The following is a 26,702-nucleotide window of genomic DNA, read 5'->3' as shown; positions in this document are numbered from 1 at the left end:
ACATTAGCTGAGTTATCACTGTAAGTTCTGACCTTCAACTATCCAATTTTGAATTAATTCATTTTCCAACTATTAAACTCCTCCCTGTCACATCACAGAAATAGGCACTATGATGGTAAATTTTCCTGACAATGCTTTACTCAAAACAAACTATGATGTATTAGTAGAATTTGCAAAAACGTGTTTGTGCTATTAAAAATCTGGAAGGACTCTCCAGCCTATGGTCACAGGCTGACCCTGAGCAGTCAGGCAGAGAGAAGTGTCAGGTGAGGGATTGGTTCCTGTACTTCCTTCCTCCTTCTGATCCCTGATTGTGGGTCAGAAAGCTCAGCTGTGCTGCCAAACACACAAATATGGGCTCTGTTACCATTTCACTCCTCCTCACTGAAAAACCTCCAATGTGTGGATGTTCCCATTCTCAGGAGCAAGTCCCAAACAAAAGAACAAACTCGATTAAGAAGAGCACAAAAAAGGAAGGTTAAATGAAACTTTTTCCTAACACGTTACTGGCAATCTGAGGGAAGAGCAGGGAGCTGAGAAAAGCCTTCTCCTTCAGTTTGCTTCCCTCAAATCTTCTAGCAAGTCCCCAGCCTGGGAACGTATCTCAACATTCTCACTTCTCACCTAGGGCAAATTAAAAGGTAGACAAGTGATTCCTTACAGAAAGTGATATACTCTTTTGGCAGTTAGCTTGAACTGGGTATTTTATCTTTCGAACTACAACTCATGAATTTAAAATGAAAAAGCCAAACCAACGTTGGAGTCCCCCTGAAGCAATACCAACTGCTTGCACAGAGCAGCAGGGAAGTGTTCAGCTCCACTGCCTGCAATGGGAGGGTTAAAGGGGAAAGGAGCAGCAGCATCACCACTTAATACAGGGGATGTGACAATAGAGCACTTAAATACAGATACACACCTCCCCCCTTGGCTTCCCAAGCCCTCCTACCTGTGCAGGCCACTGCAGATAATTGTATAATAACAGCAGGCTGTCACAGCAGCCTGGAGACAGCCCTAACAGGCGATGCAGGAGGTGTGCACGAACATTTAGATGTCAATTAGAGACACTTTTTGCACAGGTTTTAAAACATGCTGAATACAGCCAGCACCTACATCTGTCAAGAGTTTAAACAGTGAAACCTTAGTTAAAAAATAAAATCAAATTGTATGCTCTTGTACTGAATTGAAACATGTGGTATAGAATGCTCTAAGGAGCATCTGAACAGTACTGAGAGATTTATACAAAATTTTTGCTTCTGTTTCACTTCCAGAATGAAAAGTATTCAAAGATGCAAACTACAGGGAACAAGCCACAATTACTTTCAGCATCTTCTACTGGCCATAGATCTGATGATCATTTCCCTCCATTCAACAAACAGTGCCTGAAAAGACTGAAATATCTCCACATGGGAACAGAAGCCATTATTTTATCAAATCGATTACTGCTGAAACCTTTGAGCTCTAAACAAGCCTTTGCTAAAGTCCTATTGGCATTCAGGTTAACAATTATCTTTTTACAAGTTCTGAAGATGTGCTGAAAGTAACAGCACCCCCTTAGTTAACAGAGAGCTAATTGATGCCAGAAGGACAGGGGATGGGATTCTGGGATGTTACTGCTAAAAACAAATCACTCAATCAGTCTAACTTTGCTCTGAATGACAGCCTAAGAAAAGAGATTTTGAGGATTGTCTTGTAAAGAAGGTGCTGCCTATGACAGCAGTGGGAAACCTCTTGAAATCCTAGACAGCCCAGTGAAGTGGGGAACCAAAACCAATGGAAACATCAGTCTATTATTCCTACAAAAATAGAGAACGTGAACTCAAGAAAGGGATTCCCTTTTAAAAATTCAGGCTGTAGGCACAACACAGCTCTGACTGTCACGTTTATGTGGGCAGCCACTTTAATCAACCTTTTTAGCATATATTTTGTGTGTCTGTATTAGAAATATGAATTCTTCCTTCCTACTTTCTGAAAAGCTCTTTCAACTGAGGCACTGCCTCCTCTGCAGTGTCTTCTCTCAGAAGTCAATGCCCTAGAACTACAGGAATCTAGACTAGAAAATCCTCCTATGCTTCTCCATAAACAGAGGAACTACATCTCAACTGAGAAAACAGCAATTCTTGAAATTCAGTGTATGGCAACATAAATTTCTTACTCAGCTGAAGGTTAATCAGCTCTTACAAGCCAAAAAAACTATCTTCCTCAATCCACTCCTTTGTTTCATCATCCTCAGACAACACAGCTTCTCTCAATTTTTATAAACTTTTCCTGAGGGGTCTTAACTTATGCCAAGAAAAACACTGTCTGTTAAATGGCATCATTAGACTCACATGATTTCTTGTGGTGCATGTGAAGTTTTTGGTCTCCTGCATACTAAATGGTCCTTACAGTGTAAAAGAAATCGGTATAAACAGCTGCTTTATTTTGTGCTCTGATAACTGAGGAAAAACAACTCTCAATGAAGAAGTCATCCTTCGCTTGGGGGAAAGAAAATGGGCAAATAAGTACACAAATAAAATTTGCAGATCAGGCACTGATTTCCTCACCAAGGCACGTGTGGGCTGGAACAAAATTTTCATAAGCCTTTTCTCACGGGTTAATGAAAGATAAGGCTCTTTATTTGCTTAATTTCATTGCCACAATGATAAAGAAGAAGGCAGCAGCATAAGGAAACAAGATTCAGATTTCTTTTTCGTTTCAGAATTCACATGTAGGATGTATTGATAGCAAGCCCAAAACTTCCATCCAGCCAGAAAGTCACAGAAAATGGGACAAGAGCCAGGTATCAACCATTTAGCAAACAGCTTGGTGATGGCATCCATTTGCAGCCTGATAAATAGATTTGTAAAGACCTGCAAGAAGTTTTCAGGCTTTAAATAAAAATATTGGGGAATCACTTCCATGCCTTGCTCCATTATCTATCTAGTGCCAGTGAGCAAACTGGAAAAAAAAAAGTGAAAGGAAAAAAAGTGAAAAGTGGGAGCACAAAAGAAGAAGTCAAACCATTACTTTATTAGGAGACCAAGGGTGACAGCCAAGGGAGAAAAAGTAGTGTTCTCTTTCCATCTCTTTTGAGCTGAGGGGCACACAAGAAATTAGGGGAATAGACCCAAACTTACCTGAGCACACATAAGAAACACAAGAAATTAGGAGGATACAGCCAAACATAGCTCAAATACCCTGCTGTGACAGAAGAATGTTTCTCATACACATCTAAATCTCTCTTTTTTTGGGTCTGATCCAAAAGCCTGACACAGCCACTAGAAATGGTTATAGGATTAAATTCTTAGACAGCACAGAAAATAGCAGGCTAAAGAATCTTAGCAGACTTTCCAAGAGTATTCATTCATCTCTGGCTTGGGAAAAGCTTGTGAAGTGTTAGACTGAAAGAGAATTTTGCCAGGAAAGTCTGCGTTTGCGCCACAAGAGCAGCTGCCTATAATAGTATTGCCCAGAGAGGTATTGAACAGGTGCTAGAACCAAAAAAAATGACAAGTAAACAAAACAATAAACCAAAATTGCCTAGTGCCCTCTAAGTAAGTTTCTTCATCGTGTATAACAAAGCAACAACTCAGAGAAACTTCTGAAAGACATAAATGTCAACCCTGCACCCTGCTCAGGCTGACCTTTTACAAAAGAGTTTTTCATTTTCACATTTTCCTATTTCTATAGCAATAGAGAACTCCTTTGAAAACCTCCTCCTGGAGACTGCTGGAGAAGCACAAGCCCTGGGAGAAGAACAAGATTGCCCAACAACCCCCGGCACTCATGAATTTCCAAATCTGCCCTGTGTTACTTGTGAGCTCTGATAGTGTTTTGGGCAGGGAAAAGCAAACCTCCCCCTCCTGTCCACCTCTGCAGCTGTCCCAGCCTCCACATCTGCCAGGCATCTCTGCACGGCTGAGCAGTTACACCCCAGGAAGAATTTGCTCCAGTGAGTCCTGTTTCTCCACAATTGCTGGCAGAGGGGGAAACAATGAGAGCTTTCAAATTTCCCATGGCAACAGCTCCTTCTCTCTGCAAGCTCCACTGGCAGCCCCAGCACTGCACAAAGCAGCAGCACACAGAGGGGATTTGCAGCCAGGTAGCAACTGCTGCTATTTCATAAAAAATTCACAAGCTCAAACCACTGGCCACAGCTGGGCAGGAACACTGAACTCAGGCACCTAATTGTTGCTCCAGTATGGATCCTTCTGTCTTCCTAGCTTTGCAATAATGGGCTTACCTAAAACGTTGGAAATTAGGTTTTTAAGGTCAATGGGAGACCTTTAAAAGCTCTGCAAATAGAACCAAGGTCATGACTACTTGTGGTCATTGACATTACAGCAATTTTTGTAAGTACAGAGGTATTAATCCCAGGAGCCTGACAATTTCAATTTTAGTAATGACATTCCAAACACCTAAAACTTTTAGTGAAGTTTAATATTCTACACTCCATGTACCGATCTGTTCTGTGCTGTTCTTAAGCATTGTTAAATGGTTCTTTCATTTCACTGTGGAATTGGCTGACCACATTTCAGCTGTGCATGGAGTGAACTCTGTATATTGTAACGTAATTACTCTCAGAGGATCCTAGGTAGCTGGAAAATGTTCTAATTTGATTTTGGATTATATTTTTTTTCTTTAAAGCAGCTACGTCTTGCAAAAACAGCCAATTATTTCTCTCCCTGGAATGAATAGAATAAAAAAAAAAATTACAACATACCATGATTAATTGAATTTTAAAATGGAAAAGATCCACTATAAAAACACCTACTGTATCAGTAATGATGTTACTTGGGTTGAATCAGTAATATTTAAACAAGCTTTAAGAAGATTCCAACAGCATTTATACTTATTTATTTCATGCACAGTTGGACATCAGTGCCCTGACATTATTAAGAGCATATATGCAGTGTAATTTACAATCACCAGGTACAGTTTTACAGAATTACTGATAGGAATCAAATTTCATGATTGTTTCAGTGACTGCAAAAATTGAGCTCTGGAATTTATTCCCTGTAAGTGGGATTGGAACCAAAATCCATATAAATTTTTCCAAATTTTAATGCTTCTGATGGGTAGCAAGAAATGTCTCCTCTGGGACACGCATTTGGCTGAAAAAAGGTGTCCTCAGCACAGTTAACAGCATCAGCATGGGCATCTAATCTCTATATCATGCTAAATATTTTCTTCTTTGAAGTGATAAAAATCCAACTGTCAGGCATTGCTTGATCTGACCCAGCGCCGGAGGAAAGCTCATCAAAAGTAAACCTTATAGGTTCCCCCTGCTTAAATCCACCCACCCAAATAGGCACCAGCACGAATTTTTATGAGGTAAAAGAGACTCTGCTGTCACAGCCCAGTGTTAATTGGCACAAAGGTTTGAGAATACCTTCGTTTTACTGAACTGCTTTGATTTCAAGACTTCTGAGCTGAATTTTCTTGCTCCTTTATAATCCTGTCTTAACTATCACTGAGTTTGAAGTGAGAAAAGAGCTTAGACAGATCTATATCGGTGTTCATTCATGCCAGACTGTTGCATTTTCGTCTGAAACACGGTTTGAAAAGAATTCCAATTGAGGGCAGGAGTAGCAGGGGGAGCAGAGGGAATGCTAATCCCCTGTTCAGCTCTTGGGGGAGCAACAGGTGATAATTAGTCATTGGCCATCATGTCAGTAGCCTCTTATTTTCTTCTCTGACTAGGAAAAAAGAACCCTAAAAATAATTCTCACCTCTTTCCAGTCCATCTCTAGGTTTGTACAGCTGATGCAATGATTTAGGCAGCGACCTAAAACCTTTGCAGGGGCACCTCCCAGGATACTCGCCTCCCAGCTACTGTGGGAAGTGGGCACACGCAAAATTCATCAGGGAAATAAACCTCAGATGGCAAAAGAAGGTGCAGCTTGGGTTTACTTCCACCCCCCAGTTTTAATCCACATAAGTTCAAAGGGTGTCCTCCTTTTTCACCAGGTGAAAACATTACCATCAAGACAGAATGGAAGCCACCATGGGGTTCCACCTCTACTGAGAAACAAAACCCAAGATGCAGAAACACACAAAACCCCACATTAATATTGCTCTACAATATGGACAGGAGGAAATGTTGCTGAAAACGAACACATGATTTACAGATTACCTGGAAAACTGTCAGAGATGGACAAAGCAGCACACTTCACATGGAACACTCAGTTTCAAGTGTTACCTTGTTTTTCTCTTCTACATTTTCCATCTCATATAGACATTTTACGTTATAAAATTCCCTCTGCAATTAAAAACAAGCTAATGACACTTCACCTGATCCTCACACCTATGACTAATCAATGCAAGATTGAAACTACCTCTAGGAAAGTAAAATATTATTAAAATATTCTGCAAATGAAAGGACTAAGAATAGGATTTCTAATTTTCATAAAATTACTTCCAGTGGGATTTCAATATTTTTTTTTTTTCAACTTGAAGTATTTGATGAAAGGAGTTTAGGGTTCAGACTTCACACCATTTACCATCTAGCTTTCAGTTAGTTCCATTTTTTATTTATGTGCTGAAAGGGATAGATTTTCTTCCTTCTTATTTTATAGAACTGCCTTTACTGACAAAAATATGAGATCCTCATTCTGCTGGCCTAGCTTATCAAATTAGAGCCAAGTGGAATAAAATGGCTGTTTGACAAAGATTTTTAACAAGGTACCCAAACACAGCCATTTTCATAATCTTACACTCCACTAATACGTTTCTCCCAATGTTTTCTCAAAAACTTATTTAAGCCATAAAGCCTTGCAAAGATCACCCACATTTAACAACACACAGTACACAAACTTGAATATTATTTTACATTTTTCTTTGTAAGCATACATGCAGCTTGCAATATCTAGTAAATATTATGTCTTGTCACAGATAACCAGCCATTCAACTAATTGGAGATTTCTATTAAGATTTCTCCCAAATTCTCCCTTCCAGTAGCATTTTTTCATCCTAATTCATCTCCCTGAAAATGAAGTCCATTTTCTCTGTGTTATCAATTCCTGTAGGAGATATTGGTATCATTTTGAATTAAACAAGCCAAAAAAAAAAAAAAAAAAAAGTTTTAGGTCTGCAGAATTTATTTATACTGCAAGGTCTTTAAAGTGCCTTCTTAAGCCATTGAAGACAAAACTCTCATTCTATTTTAATGCTGTGGAATATATGTTCCTCTTTTCCATCAATTGGCTTTGCTTTAAGATACAAATTCAGTTAAAAAAAACACCCAAAACAACAGGAATGACTGAATATGAGGAGAGAAACTATCAAAGGAAGAACTTCATTTAAATTAACTGATAATGTATTTCCTAGCTATATTTAAAAAAATAGGTATTTAGTTCTTTATCAGAGCATTAAACACAGAAAAAGCCATCTCACACTCACACAGGTTTGTTCATCTGTCAAACTTCAGTCACCTGTACCACAGGAGATAATGTGAGCACACAACTGACCCAATGTGCTTCCACTGGTGCCTTCCATCGACGGCAGCAATTCTACATTACACCTCTGTCAATTCTACCAACACCAATTAATCTAACAGCAACCTTCTCCTGAATCCAACTTTCACTATTTTAAAGGTAACCATTATCTCATGAATCAAAATCCTTGTCTGATTGTCCTGGAGGTACAAAATTCCACCCATGGAAGTTGCCAGCGGGAGGTGTTTTTTCCTTTTCCTCTCCTTTTTTTTAAGAGAAGATGGATCCAGTTTCTGACAGTTCAGTCTCTCTGCCATTGAAGTCTACAGCCTTAACAGCTTCATAGGAACCACGTGGAGTTTCAAGTCAGGGCTTTGTTTTTTTGCCCACCTCCATGTAGAGGAGGCAGTGAAATGCTTCTAGAGCACATCCCGACACGGTAGAGCAGCCCAGCCTGCTGTAAAGCAATCTCTATCAGCATACACTGGCAGATTGCACAGGTTTAAATCACACCAGGAAGCAGTCAGGACAGGTGGCTGCAAAAATATAGGCTTCCAGGGAGCCAAAATCTGACTTTTAGAAACTGGTTTATTTTAAGAAGCAAGCTTTCCCTGTCAGCCCCTGGGCATGCAGCTTGCTTGAGAAACACCTCTCAGAGGCACTGGCTGGCAGGACATGGTCAGATTGTTTCCAGCACTCTGGGCTTAAAACCATACAGGAATGGCAGTTATATTTTCATTGATGAAAAATAATTTCCCTTTCATTTAGGGAGACAACGTGTATGCATCAAGATAATGTAATCTAGAGTCTAAAAAAGTCAGCAATAGATCCTTTTGTGAAAGCAAGACTTGTGGAGACAGGGCACAATTATTCAAAATGTGTCTGAGAAACTGAACAGTGTAACTGACTGGAGGTCTCTGCCTTGCTATGGATGTTCAAGGAAAAAAAATGTGTGAAGGCAAGAAAATTGAGAACTGATGAGAAGAGATAATGAGACCAAAGTCTATCACCTCCAGCTTCAGCTGGACTGACCTGGGCTGAAGAGAATCAGGAAGCAGAACTGCCACAGTTGGGAAACACAAGTGATTCCCACAAATACTGTTTCCCTTCTTCCAGATTTGGCAAAAAATGCTTATTTTACCAAGTACAAGAGTCTGAATGGGTGCTCCCTGCTCCACACCATCCCTGCTCCCCCAGTATGGGTAAGTTCTGCCAACAGCACATTATCATAGGATTTATTCAGGCAAATACTCCACCAGCAAGAGGTCACAGAAGTCACAATCCCACAGAAATAATACAAGGCTGTGTCCTTACATGGCCATTGGAATGAGGGGGTGTATTTGCTTTCCCCAGCCAAGCCAGAGGATGTTGATAAGGGTACAAGGCTTTTTCCAGGGACAATAGAATATTGTTATTTTTATTTTTTGAAACCCTGAAGTATAAAAGACCTGAAGAGTGATTTTAGAAACCTGATAAACAGCAGATTTCTAAGAGCCAAGCACTGCCCCAAAAATGCTTTTAGATAAAGGTATTAAAGTTCAGTGATTTGCAAAATATGGATAGATTATTTAACCTGCACTACTACAGTGGAGCCACAAAGTATTTTTGAGCTTAAAATTGCAAACATATAAAATCAACAAGCACACCCCAAAGATACTGAAACATCTTATTAAAAAAGCTGAGAGAATTGTGAAGCAAATTTTGCAAAGCATCCTGCCTTGCCTGCAGAACTACCCCAAGTCTTCGGCTCACACAGACCCAACACTCACAGGCAGGTAGCATCCACCTGCACTGCAGGAATAACCTGCTCCAGAAAGCTGGAGCCCTCTCAGTCAGAGAATAACACACCTGGGTGGCTCAGACAGCTGTGCTACCACACACTGAGTGGGCTGTGTCTTGAAAGGGATGAAGCACATCTACAAACCCTAGTTTGGACCCCCCTAGTCTCTGCTTCCTGAGTCTCCTGGATGGCTCAGGACAGAAAATGTTGGGTTTTTTTCTCCCTTACAGTGGTGGAGGGAGCAATAACCTCTGGCCTTACAAAGGTGCTACAAATAAGGACATCTTGGACATTGCCTCAATGAAAACAACTCTAAACGTAACAAGCCACTGTCAGCTCAGTGTGATTTTTATGGCCCAGACCCTATTTCAAAATTCAATGGTAAGAAACAATGGGGGTTTTTTCTAGTGAAAAAGCAGACTGGAAACAGAAGTAATGGATGCACTAAAGATCTTTAAAACAGCATTATTGCAGTGTTCTGGGTTAATCAGGCCCGTACGGTTTGGTACAGAATTAATCATCTACAACGGAAGTAATAAAGACTCACTTGGAGGCTGCATCTCTGCTTGGCATGGGCCCAGGAATGCACACTATGTCAGACTGCTGAAAACCATGGGGAAGGAACAGAAATAGTCATCTTCCCTACCCCAGTGCCTCAGGCGTTCTCTCCATCACACCAAACAAGGAGGTTCAAGATCTCCCATCAAGATTTCACTGGATTTACTGCAGGGACAAGACAGAGCCCTGTGCCCCTTCAGGCATGTGGCAAACAAGAGTTTCATTACAATAATATATATACCATTGATAATAATATATGAATTTTTTTAACCACAATTAGCTTTATTTGCTCTAAATTCTTTTCTCCAAAGACACATTAGATACTAAAACACATGACTGGTCTAAAAGAAAATGCTTAACTCTAAATGACTGGATAATTTTCTCGTTGACAGTGAAACAGATGCAAACTACAGAAAGTTAAACAGTAATGACTCTTCTATAAAACTTCTAGTAGATGAATATAGATGCTGTTAATTGCTATTAATTCCAGCTCAGTTTTAATTTGTGGTGTAGGCAGTTGCAGTATTTTTTTCACCAAAAGTGCATCAAACTCAAGACATGCTCTGTTTTCTATTAACGTCATCTCTGGCAGAGCTGGGGGCACACACAGACTGGAGGCATCTGTTACACACTGAACAGGGCACTGTGTGGTCCTCCCTTCAGAAGCCAGGGCACAGGGGTAGGCTGCTGAGGGAGAAAAAACAGGTTTCAATCTCACTGTGCCTCTTATTCCCTTTCAGCTCCACTGAGGATGCTGGAACACCTTTATTTTGCCTGTTGGGAACGTCAGGAGGACACAGCTGCTCTTGGATTTTCATACTGGTAACAAAATATTTGGAAGCAGAGGAAAGAGTATTCATGGCCTTTTTCTTTTCTTCTTCTCATCATGAGCAGGACCAGACACAGGCTAGTCCCAGCTCCACACAGTAATTTAAAATCAATATAATCACAGTGAACTTTGTCACCTCTGCTTCAGCTGAGTAGGTTTTTCATTCGGGTCTCTTGCCATTTTTCTCCCTGAAAATAAGTTCTTCAGTTTCTAGTCTGCCTTGAAATGAAATAAAGCCACCCTTGGCTTCAACAAAGCACATGAGCAGTCTCTCAAGACATGCAAGACACAGAGCAAACTTCCATCATCTGCACATCCCTACATTCAAACACAATGATTTCCATTAAATATTTAGGACTCAAATATTTATATCCAGTCAATTACATTGAACATTACTTATACTCCAGGGAATTCTTGCTCTCCTTCAGCACAAAAGGGAGGACCAAAGTGCATTTCCTGTACTTAATAGCAACACAGTAACACCTATAAAGAAAATAATTCCCATTAGATGCAAAGACCTTGAGAAAGCAAATACACACGTTTAGTATAAAAGAAAATGGAAAGATCTTTTTGGGAGCCAATATTAACAAATGCTCATCTCTGCCCCAAAAAGCTGAAAATGTCAGCTCCAAAAGAGAATAAAATGTGTGTGGTGGGGAAAAGGTCAATGATGTTGGAGATCTTTTCTACAGCTGTACCTTCACTCTGGAATACAGGCAGCTGCCAAGTGTGCCAGGCTGCAGAGTAATCCCCAGGAATGAAGCAGCCATCAGTACCAGAAGTTCTCACCAGCAGATCAGTGCTGTAGGTCCTGCTGGGAAGATTTACAGCTCGCATTTTGTACCAAAGAAATCATCAGCTAGACTTGGCTAATCGTGTTATCATGCTCAGTAATTCATACAGCTCTCCCACAGCAAAACCTTTTTATTACAGAATTTCAAAAACCAATACTTGAATTTTAAACTTTAATATGAACTTACATTTTAAAACATTAAATTATCCAGTGAAGCGGACGTGAATGTGAAAAAAGGCCATTTCCTCCATCATTTCATTAAATTTGAAAGTACTTATTTATTTTAATAAGTAGAGATGTCCATATGCCAGGAAATTAACATCAAAGAATGTTAAATATGCCCAGTATCACTTAAGAGCCTATGGAGCATTATGGGTTTTCAGAAATAGCATAACTCAGCAAAACTACTTTCCCAGCAGTTACTTTTTATTACAGTTTCCAGTAGTACTTTGGGGGAAAAAAAGCTGAAAATGTTTACCACACTCTGCACTCCTGTTCACACTGAAATCCTAAGATGTGATGTTGAAAGATGTGTTCAGGTGCCACACCACAACTCCTTCCCTCATTTGAGGTCTTCTGCTAATGCCAAACAGATGGTTGCCTACAAATCCCTCTTCCAAGGGCTCCTGTGCAGACCTCCTCCATTGGCACGTGTGATCAGGGCATCAAATGGAAAGGCTGGTCTTGGACTATTTCCTATAAACAGCTATACTTCACTTAGCACAACAGGACAGAATTATGACTAATATTTTGATCACTTGAACCACCCAGACATTTTTCAGCCTTCAGAACCCATCTGCCGAACTCGCAGGGGTCTCCTCACAGAAGCACAACTTTACTGGCACATGTTCTGAAAAGCTACTTGTGAGCACTTGCCATTTTGAATAGGGGCCCATCATGGATTAGCCTAATTTCCTAAAGAAATAGGCTCACATATATGAGCCTTCTTCTGCATCTGGGCTACCAACTCCTCTCCCACCACAACTTTCAAACTTGCTAGGTAACTCTGACCCAATCTGAGAGAAAGGGGTGACCTTACAGATAGAGCACAGCCACTGGTTTAGTGATGCACAAGCATCAACACAGGGAACAGGGGCACACAGCACAACTGGAGGCCATGAAATAAGCTCAGAGCTTCTTAGGCACTGGAGACTTTTCACAGGAATATGAAGCACTTAACTGTTCACAGAGCTGCAGGCTCTGGTGTTTTAACAGCAGAGAAAAGGAAGCTCTTAGTACCTTCTCCAGTTCATAGTCTTCACCTCATTACACTCTGCTTCAGCCATTGATGCACTTAACACCAAGCCACATCTCGGATGACTTGCACAAATTTAAGGTAGAGGTAACTCTTCTATGTTTGCACTGAGAGCAATTATGTCCTGCAGGCATCTGGGGAGCCCTTGTGCAACATAAGCAGTAACTGAACTACAGGCACTGAGCCCTTCTTTACAAAAGTCACATCCAATTCTCTGCAAACACCTTCACAGAGCAAATCCCCTTCCTCAGAGATCAGCATATGCTAATAGTGAATCATGAAGGTAAGTGTCTCAATTTCATGTCTCCAGCAACAGAAATATAAATTAAAAACACAATCTGAAGTGCCACAGAAACTTCCAAGGTGGAATCTATCTGAAAAGTTCATGTCATCTCTGGGTAGGGGCAGACTAGCATCTGGCATGTAAAATGGCTTTTCATACCCCAAGGGGCCAGAAGGCTCTGGCAGCAGACACACCACCACACCTCGGGAGCAAAAGACAGCATGTAAAACTGAACATGAAGTGATCTAAACTCTCCATGACTTCACTGCTGTGCTACCTCTGGGTAAATCTTATTTCTGTACTTGGGAAATGCAGTCACACAAACACAAAGCAAATAATTTAACTTTCACTTCTTCATTCTGAGTGTGTCCACTCAGTGGTTTGTTCATCCAGGAGCTTGACACGGGGATGGGCCCCAGTGCTCAAGGAGCAGATGATGTGAAACACACCAGAGTGGCCCTGGGAGGCCCCAACCCAGTACAGTGCAAAAGCAAATGATCAACATTTAAGGGACTTCTGTCACCTCAGCTCTAGCTGTGAGTGTATTATGGGGAGTTGGGACACACAGGAAACATTTGTTTCATTATTCCACAAGGAAAGCAACAGGAACTGCAGTCACATGCCAATACTCATCACCTTCAGGCATTCAACTGCAGGGACTATTCCTCTTTTGCTCATTTTGGAGGAAATTTATACACCAAGAGAGTTCAGAAAATCTCACAAGAGAGTCAGAAATCAAGAACCCCATGTGGAACAGCTCCTCCTGAACTTTCTGCCAGCTGCACAACTTAGATGTTGGCCTGAATGCTTTAATTTGCATCAAGCTGAAAAAAGCAGCATGGGCCATCATCAGAGACCTCAGTTGAGCCACACTGGGGTGACATGAGACATGGCACCCAGCCTCCTTGTGCCCTCCTGGTCTTTACAGCTAAGGAGAGATGCGTAGCTGTACATGCCTGCAGAGCTGTAATCCACAGCAGCATGAAGAAAACATGGAGTGAGACTGCATCCAAACAGGAATGTAGGGGACAGGGTTTACTTCAGCCATGGCCAGAACAGACTGGCTTAGCTTAAACTCAGGAAAAAAGCAGGAGGATGGAGATGGAGTGAGATGGAAGGCCTAATACTCATGGCAGCAGACTCCTTCAATGGAAGAGTTACTTGCTGGTCGAGTCTCAGATATTTTTAAAGGAGTTTTGTGCTTCCAAACTATCTAACCCTACTGAGGGTTCAGCTACAAGGGCTCCATGAGTAAGCAACACCCACCAGCCCTTAATATGGCAGGTCAAGTGCCAATCTTTGTATCTCTGCAACAGGGACAAAAGGTTCCTAATTCTTAACAAATGAAACCACTCATCTCACTAATTATCCTGAAAATATTATCAACCCACAGTCCCACTTATCTCACGACTGGGCAGTGTAAAGAAATGGGAATGGGAGAGAGCACACACTTAGGAAACATTCATTCAGGGTTCAGTTGAATTAAACCCACTTGCTTTCCCAGCTTTACAAAACCTGAAGCTTGGTACTCAGGTTCTCAGTAAGGCTTGACATTATTTTTACACTGCAGAGCAATATACCTCTTGAATAAATCATTCCAGTGCCAATAGCCTCCCTCAGATAGAAAATCTACAGAGATGACCCTTAAAAGTTCAGAGGAGAGTTGAAAACATTTCCAGAAAATCACTCAAGTGCTGTTTAAAGATGTAATTTATATGCACAGCTCTGCACTCCATTGCAAGATTTCATATTTATTTAATTTGACAAGTTAAAAGTGTGCCCATCCAACTTTTCAGGCACATGCAGTCTTTAAAAAAAAAACTTTGTAACTTAAAGCCAAATGTTCTCTGTATTGAATAGGAAAAGAATTTGATCTTCCTCAAATCCACTGGAAAAAACTGAAAGCATCAAACAGACCAAGAGCTTCGACAAAGCACCAGCACAGGGAGAAATCGAGTTTGCTGACGGAGGAAGAATTAAGCTCCACAGCCTGATCACCTCCAGTAGACCTTCTGTGAGCTCAGGAGCTTCACAACAGCTGTGCTACCACCATGGTCTCCCCCAAAGGAGGCAGTCTCCAAGGCAACCAAGGCCTCTCCAATTAGCATCTGATGAGGGGGGACGTGTGGCCTCAGAGAGAGCTCAGCACTGGGACTCACACTGAATTTCCCACTCTGCTGTGCACAGGATGTATCCAGGAGTTACTTACACTGCCCTGTCCCTCAGACCCCACCATGCAAACACATTCACCTCAGAGACATTGTAAGAATCAAAACTTCAACTGCAAAGCACTCATTCTGCAGTATCAAAGGATCTAGATAAGACTCTCTTTGATTCTTCCTATCTCCAGCAGAGCTATGAGTCTGACACAGAATAAACACATGGCACCCCAATCCTGAGGCAGAGCTGTCCCTGGTGGATGCCCAGCCCTGCCCCACTCACTCTCAGAGCCCAGCCTGGCAGATCTGCTCCTTGTGCAGGCAGGAGCTGCTTGGCAAGGATCGTAAGGATTAAAAACTGTAAATCTGCAATACCACATTCTGTAAAATGGGGCAGAAAGGGGAGAGATGGGACAATTCCTGGGGCAGAGATACTGAAAAAAAAGATTATCTTCTGAGCAGTGATTGGAAAGATACAAAGAAGCCATCTGACATAACAAAAATAATGGAAATAATTCTACATCTACTGCATCAACTGCAGCACTGGTCTGGCTCAGTCATTTCATACAAAGACTATGCTTATATCCTGCAACTAGAATTCCAATTCATTCCTTGATTATTTCATGCTTGGACTATTGCAATAATGTTTGTGCCAAGCTGCTTTTTTTTTTTTTTTTTTTTTTCCAAATCCACACACTACAAGACTATTGAGAGCTTCCGTGCTTTCTTTGTTTCACACTGAAGTATCCTTGCTGTTCACATGCTTCTTTCCTCACTGTTATTCTCCTATATGTGTTCAGTTACATATGAAATCAAGATTGGAACTTCAATGTATCACTGCAATCATTCAAGGATCTCAAAATCAGCAGACTCCAACTTTTTGAGTATTCTCCAGTCCATTTGCTGAGCTCGTATCACAGCTGCTACCCAAATATTCCGTCTTTCTTTTGCATGCTTAAAATATATGCATTTTCACATGTTCTTATGTCAAAAGAAGTTCAAATATTTTATCCTGTTGCTTATTTCAGTGCCTAGAGATCAACTAAATTGACAACTTTTTGCTGCCCTTCAGCACATTCTCAGTCCTTTGAAACAGTGCACTGGTTGTTGTAATTCCAGAGGTTTTCCACAAATGTCCCAGTGTTCACACTGAAAGAAAATGCAACAAAAAGCACAGTACATTTACAGAAGTGAGAGGTCTCCCCTCCCCAGCTAAAGCAGCTCTTTGTGCTCCCTCATGTGAGGGGAGATTGCCACAGCCAGGATTGCAGCAGGGCAAAATAAAAATACTTGTGATGCACTATCGGAACAACTGGATCTGAAGCTCTGAAGATTTTATCTAGCATCTGTTGCTGTTATTTTATACCTCTGTGCTGTGCCAGGGAAAAAAAATTCATGAAAGAGTGAAAGTTGAGGGGACTGGTTCTTTGCATGTCTCATATTTCAGCCTCTCAAGGCTGTTCATCTGCCAATGGCCTGTCTGGTAAGAAACAGTAAAGAAAAATTTCATAACACCCAAAAATCAGAGATTCGTTTTAATGCACTTATGCATGAAAACCAATCAAATTCTAGTGAGAACCTTGCCAAAAAAAAGAAAAAAGAAGAAGAAAAAAAAAAAAAAAAAAAAAAAAAAAAAAAAAAAAAGGGAATTTCACCACATCTGTATCCAACTTTTAAAAATCCAGTCAAGCATTTCAATGTAGATTGTATATATATACCAGGATAGACTATGACAGTACTTGGAATAAACTGTTAGCATGGCACGTAAGAAAAGGTGGCAAGAGAGAGAGTAAACAGTATTAATGGTATTCAATAATGTGTGTGTCTAAGTAGAAACTAAATTACTATCTGAGGTTTCCTTAGCAGATTATTTAGAAACTTGCCAATAGACAAACAAAGTAAATGACAAGACTCTCAATCAGGGCTGTGTTCCCCTGCAATATGGCTTAGTAAAAATGATACAGACTACTTAGGCTGCTCCTGGCAAGGCTGGCTCTCCTCAGGGAACTGCTAATGGTAAATACTCAACACAAGTGTGATTGTGAATTCCTTATTCATGCTATGGTTAGGAAGATATATCCTGTTCTCTGGGATAGGAACGTGACAACTCATTTTTTCATTCTCAGAACAGAAATAAAAGGTAGTTTTGTACTGGCTCCTTCACAGGGGCAGAATAGCTAAGGAAAGGTACAAGGCATTCTCCTTGACATGCCCTGAGTATGTGCACACTGAGATGCAGATTCTGCAGACACAGATGTGTCTCATGCACATCTGCACAGAGCCGTGGACGTGAAGACTCATGAACCAGAACCGTCAGAATAGAAACAATCAAAATATACAGATGGTAATTCCTGTTCATTTGAGAAAACACACAGCAGTTGCTTTAGCCATGCACATTCAAAATCAGGGTTCATGCTCAGACAGTAGCAGCAAACTCTCGAGCTATGGTTTCCTGTGTTCCCCTTATGAAAGAGTGTAGCATTGATTTCTGGAACAACTGTTCCACTAATAAGATGCATATGGAAACGAATGCCTTGCAGCTGGTTCCAGCAGGGTTCACTGAAGACTACTATTCATCTCTGATGAATGCAGATAAAAATATTCAAAGCTCAGTTTACTGATCAGATCAGATATTAATGGGCATGTTTTTTCCCTACTTCTCTCAGCTCAGCTCCTCTTTAGAAAGTCAGCTTAAAAGAGTGAGAAAGCAAGAAAGCCAGAACTTCCTCATTTTTGACTATCCTGCATTTAAGGGAGATGAGTACTTTTACAGAGGAATGATAACTGAACACATGGTGTGCCAGAGTTTTGGTCAATATCAAGATTTATTATTCTGAAGGACTGAAGGAGTGAAATACTGACCACAGCAAATAGCCCATTAGTTACCTCTCGGTTCAATAAGTCTTGATGCTTTCCTTACTATGTGCTGATTATTTCCTGTCCAATTCACATTAGCAGCTTATTTAATGAGAACAATCTAAGCAAAGAGAGAAATTCACACATTTACAAAGGATATCGCCAAGTTACATTCCATCACAGTTAACACCATTTGCTGTTCTTTCAGGAAATAACCATTACCCATCATTCCTGTTTTAATGCCAGCAATTGCTTTTGAGCAGAACATTCAATTCTTACAATCACCACCGGTTATATTTTAAATAATAGCATCTTAAAGGACAGCAATAACTGCCTAAGTGTTGTAGGACAAAGCATTCACACACTGATAGTGTCCACTAGCTTGACAGCATGGCCAAAGTTCCTGTTCTTAATGGACACCTTTCCCCACTCACAGGGTCATCTCTACTCTTGTAAAGCCTATTTTTCTTCTATTAACTTCTAATGTTCACGGCAGTTGCACAGAATCTTGGAGAGAAAGGATGCAGCATTTTAGGCAGAAAAAACATCAGTAAGGACATGCACAAATAACAGAAGCATCATAAGCAGCACTAGTAATTTCACATAGAATATGAGAGACTAAAGGTACAAAGAGGAAAGAGATGCCTTGAATGCATCATAAGATTAAAGGGAAAAAACAACTGTATAAGTTTTTTACACAGGATTCTCTTTACAAAGCCACAGTTAGACAAACATCTAAAAAGAACACATCTACATCCTCAGCCAACGTCTGTTTTTTTGTTCTCTGAGAAGCCCAAATGGTTTTGATTACTCAAAAGAGTATTTCTTTAATGAGTCAGCTCACAATATCGAAGCTGATCAGCAGAAGAGTCATCAAGGCAGGAGGGCACACACCAGCCCTGGCAGTGCCAGCACCCCAGCTCAGCTGGGAAACTCCAGTGACAAAAGCACCATCGCCTACAACATCTCACCCCAGAACAGTGCAGACCCACTCCATACCATTAATCACAAAAAGTAACGCTGGGAATAATTACACATCACACCTTTTACCTGAAGACTCAAAAAGGAGCGTCCTGATTTGGGTAAGCCCTTTGCTACTTCTGGTTTTCCACAATCTCATGCAATGATTGTCACGTGAATTTTACACAACAGCTTTTCAAAAGAACAAGTATAAGTAGATACAGGTCCTCCAGAGCTACCATCACTTAAACAAGCATCTTCATCAGCATTTCACACTGAAATCTCCTCCTAAGGCCCTGATCCTGAAGCCACTCATTTTTTGGGCTACTGCAAGGCAAACCAGGGTCTGCACAGATTAGGAACAAAGTGTTCTGAGCACTGACAGATGCAACACTTGACACTGAGAGGCCATTTTAAATGTCTGGGATATTGTGCTCTGTGAAGAAGCATACATTACACAAGGGAGGGTCAGTCAGAAAGCCCTGGATCTAAGAGATGTTTCAGTTGTACATTTCTGTGGGGTTTTGTTTCAAGTATTGTTTTGGTTTTTTGTTTAAAAATCACTTTACGTATTTACAAAAATATGTCCACACGGATGAAAAAGCACCTGAACTGCTCCTGTCTGTCACTATGATGGGTACTAGGAACATATTGAGTTCTGTGGCAATTATAAAGATGCTAAAAATCATTTCAAACCTGTCCATTCAGTAGTCAGTGTAATGGAAAAGATGACTTGGGAAAGCAAAGATTGCAGTGAAACACATTCAGGATCCACATCTATTTCTTGTGACTATACTGTGCCTATTCCACATTTCTGTTGCAATAAAAGTAATTTGGCCAGTCTCAGCTTAGGAAGTCTTTGGCAAACTGTAAGACACAATAATGGAATAAATACTTTGCCAAAACATACACGAAGACACATGCGCAGAGAATTCCCCCTAGAAATGTCATTTGAGCTTCTTAAAATCCTAAAAAGAACATCTAGGAGATCTCAGTCTCTGCTCAGTCTTGCTGTTCCTATTTAAAGACAAGCTAGTCTTCTGTTTTCAGCATTTGCTCACTTCTGAATTTGGTTTAAAGAGTTGTTAGCAGAGACTTAACGAAGTTTCTTCTAAAGGGCTGATTGTGTTTCCTGCTGTCTTTTTGACAGAACCCATTCAAAACGGGCCTTCTTCATTTAATTATCCAGTCTTTACTTTTGCAAGTTTTATTTCTGAACTAGAATAAATGTTACAGTCAGAATTGTGTTTGTAGAACACAGGGTTATTTTACAAGGCTTAGAATCCTTTCCTTTCCAACCAGTGGAAGGAGAAGTATGGTGCAGCTTTGTGCTCCAGGTACTGGAGTTCACAGGTTCCTGTGGCAGGCACCTTCAGGGATGTGGGTACCTCACACAGATGTTCCAGGTCTGAGGTTGTTCAACACCTGATCAATGACTGAAGTTTCTCCTATCTAAACTCTGAGAGGATCACTATGACCAGGCAGCACAGGGTAATGCTATAGTCACTCATAAAACCAGGCAAATTCCTGATCTCCAGAGTTTAAACCAGCTCCTAGACCATTCACCCTCCACAAGAGCTCAGAGCAGCAGGAGGGTTTCCCACAGGCTACTGAGGAATTAATCTAAAAGCCCAGTATAGGACAGATATATCCTGCGGAAGATGGATATCTGAGGGCTCTCTGCAACGCAGCTGTGCCCTTTGTCCACCCCCAAGCAGGAAAACCACAACTGGCCTCCTCCTTTTGGACCTCTCCACCCCCACCTCAGGATTTATTACACAAATCTTAAGCCCAAAAATACAAAAGCTCTGCAAGCAGGCGGGCACAGCCATAAAAAGAGAGAGGCCTGTGCTGCTGTAAATCAGTTGTGCTCAGCTGAGATCAGTATAAAGCCAGAGCTCAGCCTAACACACGTGGTCTATGCTGGGGCCCAGCAGAAGCTGCCCACTGACGGCTGTCAGGAGCTATCCTGGTCTTGTTTATTCCCCTTGGCAAAGTCCCTTAGAAGAAACTCCAGACTTACCAGCTCTCAGCCCAGCAGAGCCTCCTTCCCTGCCCATAATTGCTGGGGTTGGGCCAGCAGCTGTTGTAGAAATAACTGGAGGGGAGCTGGCCTGACCATCTGAGGATAGGGAAGGGAAGCAGCCTACCAGATAATGTCTGTAAAAGAGCTTGGAAACCACTGACACAGGCTAATTGCTTACTGCAGAGTGAAGTTTCCCCTCTCTGTAGGCTCATTTGATGTAAACTTCCTAGGCATGTCCAAAACCCTACCCACAGGACAAGCATTAGACATGAACTGCTTAGCCAAGCCCTGCTCAGGGTTCCTGGGAAATATTCTGGGGAATGAGGAAGCAAGGAGAAAGAAACAAGATAACATGATCATCCTCCTCACTGTGCTCAGCTAGAAACAAACATCTGTCTGGCATCTGGGCTCTGCCACCCACCATTTATTCCCACTTTCAACCTAAACACAGAAGCTCAGCATTTTCATTACCTCTGGTCCCCTCAGTGAGCAAATATGGACAAAATGGCATCAGATAAGAGAGGCTGAACTGGCTGAAAATCAAAAGTCGTCATTTGTCCTACATTACTAAAAATGTTTAGATTTATTTTATTTGCCTGGCCCCATTTGCAAATGAGATAGATTGTATTTTGAGATCTAATGGAGATAACTTGTGTATATTGATGGAAAAAAACCTCTACACTTACCTATAATCATTCATTCCCAATGAAATAAATGGGCTGGATAAAAGAGGGGTGTTGGCAGTCAAAAAGTAACTGTTGCATATTTATCTGCTGTCAGCGTTCAGACCTCTAAGAAAGTAATATTTTTCCTTCAGCTAAAACTAGCCCTGCACAACAACCCTCTTGAACCAGCAACAAACATCTGAAACGTATCTCAGGTCTTCCAGAAAAGCACACACAAGTTCAATATAATGCTTGAAATCTTTATAAAAATTTTTTAGATCTTGGGTATATTCTGCAGAGTCAATACAGCTCTTAACATCATTTCTAGAACACAGCAACCAGCAAATCAAAGACATCATTCTGAAGTGTATTTTTATTTGGGGTTTATAATTCAAAATTGTGCAGGTACATGAGTTCATCCATAAGACTTTATGGACAAATAATAAAACATCCTTCCAGTTTTTTTTCAGCACCACACATCCTGGCTTGATGCACTGACAAGTCTCACTGTCATTATACATTATCACAAAAATACATGTACAGAAGCAAATAATTGTAAAACTCCTGGGGTGTTGGAGTTTTTTTCCCTTTTTTTTAAAAATCTGTATGGATGCTTACAGTCTCCCTAGAAGGCCCAAAATGGTAAGCAAATGGTGAGCTTGGGAATGTACTGATTGGACTAGAAGAGTAAAGAGGAGTTTAGGAGTATGCCTGCCCAAGGGTATGTCAAGACACTAAATACTGAGAGAAGGAGGAGAATAATAAAGCAAATCCTGCAGGTAAATGGCAGAAATGCAAGAAAGGCAGGGTTCTGTACAGGGGGAATTTGCAAGGAAGGAAGAAGAAAATACCCTGCAAAACTGATTTAAACTGAGCACAGTAGTAATAAAAAGCAAGCAAACAATTTGATTCTGGAGACATTTCATGTTTTAGTGCTCTGAAGAAGACTCACTCACCCGAGTATGCCCAGTAAGGATCCCCTGAAGCCTTTCTCCTCCGGATCTGCACAGAACTCCCATGTCTGTTCTCATGCAGAGAGCCCACATAACCTTCAGTCAGAGCTGGGAAGAAAAGAAGCAGGAATTGTTAAGAAAGTGGTATTGGCTCCCTGGAGTTTACAGAGTGAACTTTGCTGAGCAGAGACCACAAACTGGGTATTGCTTAAAAGAACTTAACAGGCATGTTCCTGAAACCTCCCCCCATGCAAAGGAGAAGCCAGGACTCACTAATGCCTTTATTCTGGTCTGGATGCCTGTGCACCTCCAGTAATTTCCACAAGGAAATTCAGATATACACAAACAAGCAATATGAGCCTTGATATGTGACCAAACTTTTTCTTCTTAAACCCAGAAGATAAGTTTGCTTTGCCAGTGTCTACCAAACCATGTCTGTCAGAACACCCAGTGTGCCATACCAATGACTTACAGCGTGAAAGGGAGAGGACAGGAATGGAGAAATCTTTGTAAAACTCCACAAGCTAGAAGGTGTTAAATTCAAATAAAGCAGAAAAAAAAGCCCACATCCTACATTCCATCCCAGAATTTTTTCTTTTATACCTCCAGTAATTTTTATTTTTTCTTTTGTAAAGGAATGAATTGCTTCCATGAGGGTGTGGGGTATTTGGGCTTTTTATATGCACATTTGGCTTATTGTTTCTATGCATCTGATTGAACTGGAGGTGTGTAAATTCACAAATGTCAGTAGAAAGTCTGTAATAAATTCAACTACATTTCTCAGAGCACCATAATAAATGCACACAAACAAAAACCACCTTAGATCCATAGACATGGACTGTGAGGAACAAGTATGCACCAAATGGCTTTATGGAAATTTATGCCCAACTTCTCTCAAACCACTTATTTGATCAGTAAGAAACTAGCTGAATAATTCAAATTAAAGCTTCAGAAAAGCCCATAAAGCACTGCTACCATGCAGTCACCAAGTGCTGCATTCCCTTCTATTCCCAGGCCAATTACAGCTGGGCTGGAGAGAAGCCTGTACCAGGACTTTATTGAACATCATGCACCAGTAACTCAGAATTTGCCTTTCTTTCCCTTTGGAAAAGCTTCTGGGAGGCTCCACACTTGCACCACAGTAACAGAGAGCCTGCTGTGCCCAGGGTTATCCATGAGTACTACACAGCTCTGTGGACAACCTTCCCTCTGCAATGTGGATTTCTGCACGTTTTGGAATCCTGAAGTGGTAGGAAAAGTTGTGCAGTTTCAGGAAAGGCAAGTACAGGTTTGCCCCTGCCAAATCTTCTCTTGTGAGAGCAAAGGTAATAATTGTGTCATTTGAATGAGTTTTCCAGATTCCTTGGCAACTTTCTAAACGTTAATTCACCCTAGGCTGCGAACTAGAAACACTGGAACACACCATGCTACCAGGATTTGTAGGCAACATGACCTCACACACCTTGTTTTCCTCTCTAAAATACTAAATTAAACATTTTCAATCTTTTTTTTTTTTTCTTTTTATTTACTTTTATATGTCTACGTGGTTGGGAAGCAACAGGCATTCATTTCAACAGGAAAGAACGGGTGTGGGATGTGGAGACCCAAAAATTCTTGGCAAAAAACCCCCACAAAACTGAACAAAGATAAGAGACCATGAAAATCCTGAGGAAGAGAACAATGAAATAGCCTGGGCAGATGGCTGGAAAGGCTATCAGAAAAAAATGGCCCATTTATTCACTTAAAAATCACATGTGCTGACAAATACACCTAAAGCCTCTCCTTGTTACAAAATGAAAGACAGCAGCTTTCTCCTTTCTCTACAGAAAAGGCAAGTAATTGTGGGATTTTTGTGGCTGAAAAAGTCTGAACCCTTCAGGCAGCAGGAAGACTGGACACTGCCTCCTCCAAAGAACAAGGTGCTCCTGCAGGTGCTTAGCAAGCCCTCCTGTGTGCCTCCACATCCAGAGAAAGGCACTGACTCTAAATAATCTATATTTATTGAAGGCACAGGGGCTCCAAGTCAGTGCAAAACATCTCGTGTTGTAAACACCTTTGTACTTCTAGCTGGAACCACCAAAAAGCCTCATGGCAACCATGGTGTGGCCATGAATCATACCACTGATTTTCAGTGTCTTCTGTGCAGAAAATTAAATTATGCAAATCCAAGCCTTTATAAATGCCTAACTTTAATGTGAAATTGAACATTTGCTTCAGTCAGCATCTTATTCATGCAATTAAAAACCCGACATTCTTATGAAAATATGCAGTTTTAGTTTTCTGCATAGATACTTAATAGATTTGTGCACTTATCTGTATTTATAAAAGGTGAAGAGACATGCTGTACACAAATTTATTTCCACCATAAAAGATGTTACAAACCAGGAGGGAGCTCAAGTACTTTGCAAGAGAACTATGGGAAGAGTTGGTTGCTAAATAGCTTTTGCAGGACTGAAAAAGAAACAAATTGGCACATCCTGTTCTAAATAAAATCCTGCACCAGTGCTAGATAGCCCAGCATTACTGTCAATAAGCCCCTTAGAAACATGCAGTAATTCAGTAGTCATCAGCAATTTAGAGAAGACTCATTGGGTAGCTGCAGAAACTCTGAGAAAAGGATGATAGCTCAGGATCTCTGGCCATGCTGTGAACTGGAAATGGTCTGGCTCATGCAAAAGTCATTCCACAACACCACCTTGCTCCCCTCAGCCTGTTCACAATACAGCCAGGCATCTTCTCATGAGGCCACAGAAAACACAAGTATCATTGTGTCAGTGAACAAACAGATATTGCTGGCCATATCTCATACTGGGAAAGTCATCAGAAAACCAGACTCAATCTGGTGATTCTGTTCTTTGGTGTTATCTGTTACACTGGACTGTCTCATCATGGAGATGTGCCATACAGAGCATACAGTGGCTTTTCAGATAAAAGTCTGGAAGAGCCAAAGCATTCAAATCAAGTTATTTCAAAAAAGGAAGTGCTTCATACATCAGAACAACCTTATGTTTCAGGTAGAATCTACTTTTTCCAGATTTAAGTGGTGAGGAGGTGGGGATATACCTTCTGACCAAAACAACACCAATGAAAGCTTAAGTTTTCAAGAAATACTTAGGTTATATTAGCACCAATCACTACAGGATTCCAGAAGGTTTTTTTTCAGCTGGGAGACAGTTAACAGCTCCAGAACAGGGAGCAGCCAAGTGGTTTCCTGCTCCACTCCTGCAGAGCTGGATGCTGGAGAAAAGCCAGCAATTAAACAGGCTGGTCTGACAGGGAGCAAACAGGAGAGGCTCCTCTCTTCTGGAAACCCTGCAAAAGTTGGGGAAGTGGAAATGGGGACAATAGGAGGGGCAGGAACATGCTCCAGGAAGGCTCAACATGGAGCAGCCAAATTAGAGGGGTGGAATAGAGACCCAGAGAGCAGGAGAGAGAGATGAAGAGAAGGCACAGCAGAAGCCCTTGCCTTGCAAGGTTTCCTTTGATCCATCATGCCAGTGCTGGTGGCAGAGGGGAAATGAACACCATAATCTATGGTCTGAGGCTTGCAGATACATGATGAAAAGAGAAAGGGAGCGATTGCACACTCAGATACACAAGCGTGAAATTAAATCCTGAGCAACTCCCCTGGCTGCCAGTGCAGTGCTGGCGTCTGCCGAGCAGAACAGCCGCAGCCCGTGGAGCTGGGCTGGGCCCTGCAGACCTGCTTCCTCCTGCAAGGAGCAGAGGATCCCTCAAAGCCAGCACAAGGAGAAATCTCTTTCACACAATTTCATATAATTTTAAGCGGCACTGAACACTACATGATTTTCGATGATGTGCTAAATGAATCAGCCCGGGCTGCAGATCTGCAGACGGCAAAGGCAATGCAGTGCTGGCTACACTCAGCATCTTGAGCAGCTTTCCATTCACTCTGTCTCAACATATTAACTTTCCAATAAAAATTATTTGATAAGTGCCCTCAAAGGTACGATAAGGTAATTCCTGCCTGAGTACCTTACTGGTATTCATAGCTCACATGAAAACACAAAATTTTATCCCCAATCTACCTTAAATATAAAGCTATTGCACTATTCAGAGAGATTATACCCTCGGCATTAGTGTTTAAAAGGTATCAAGCCATCAGCTATAAAAGAAAAATCCTTTAAGATCGATATGTTATGTATGAAT

General features: G+C 41.1%; 1 protein-coding gene across 1 annotated transcript in view; it reads right to left on the bottom strand.

Annotated features, from left to right (window-relative positions):
* Positions 1-26,702, bottom strand: part of PTPRG (protein tyrosine phosphatase receptor type G) — a 395,271-nt gene that overhangs the window by 285,253 nt on the left and 83,316 nt on the right. The window contains exon 2 of the mRNA XM_083869612.1: positions 22,536-22,640. Coding sequence (XP_083725738.1) covers positions 22,536-22,640 — 105 coding nt within the window. The remainder of the gene's footprint in view (positions 1-22,535; positions 22,641-26,702) is intronic.

The sequence above is a fragment of the Zosterops lateralis genome (assembly GCF_965231275.1).
Source record: "Zosterops lateralis genome assembly, chromosome: 11".
NCBI lineage: Eukaryota > Metazoa > Chordata > Aves > Passeriformes > Zosteropidae > Zosterops > Zosterops lateralis.
Note: the sequence above shows the minus strand (reverse complement) of the source record. Positions and strands in the feature narration are given on the sequence as shown.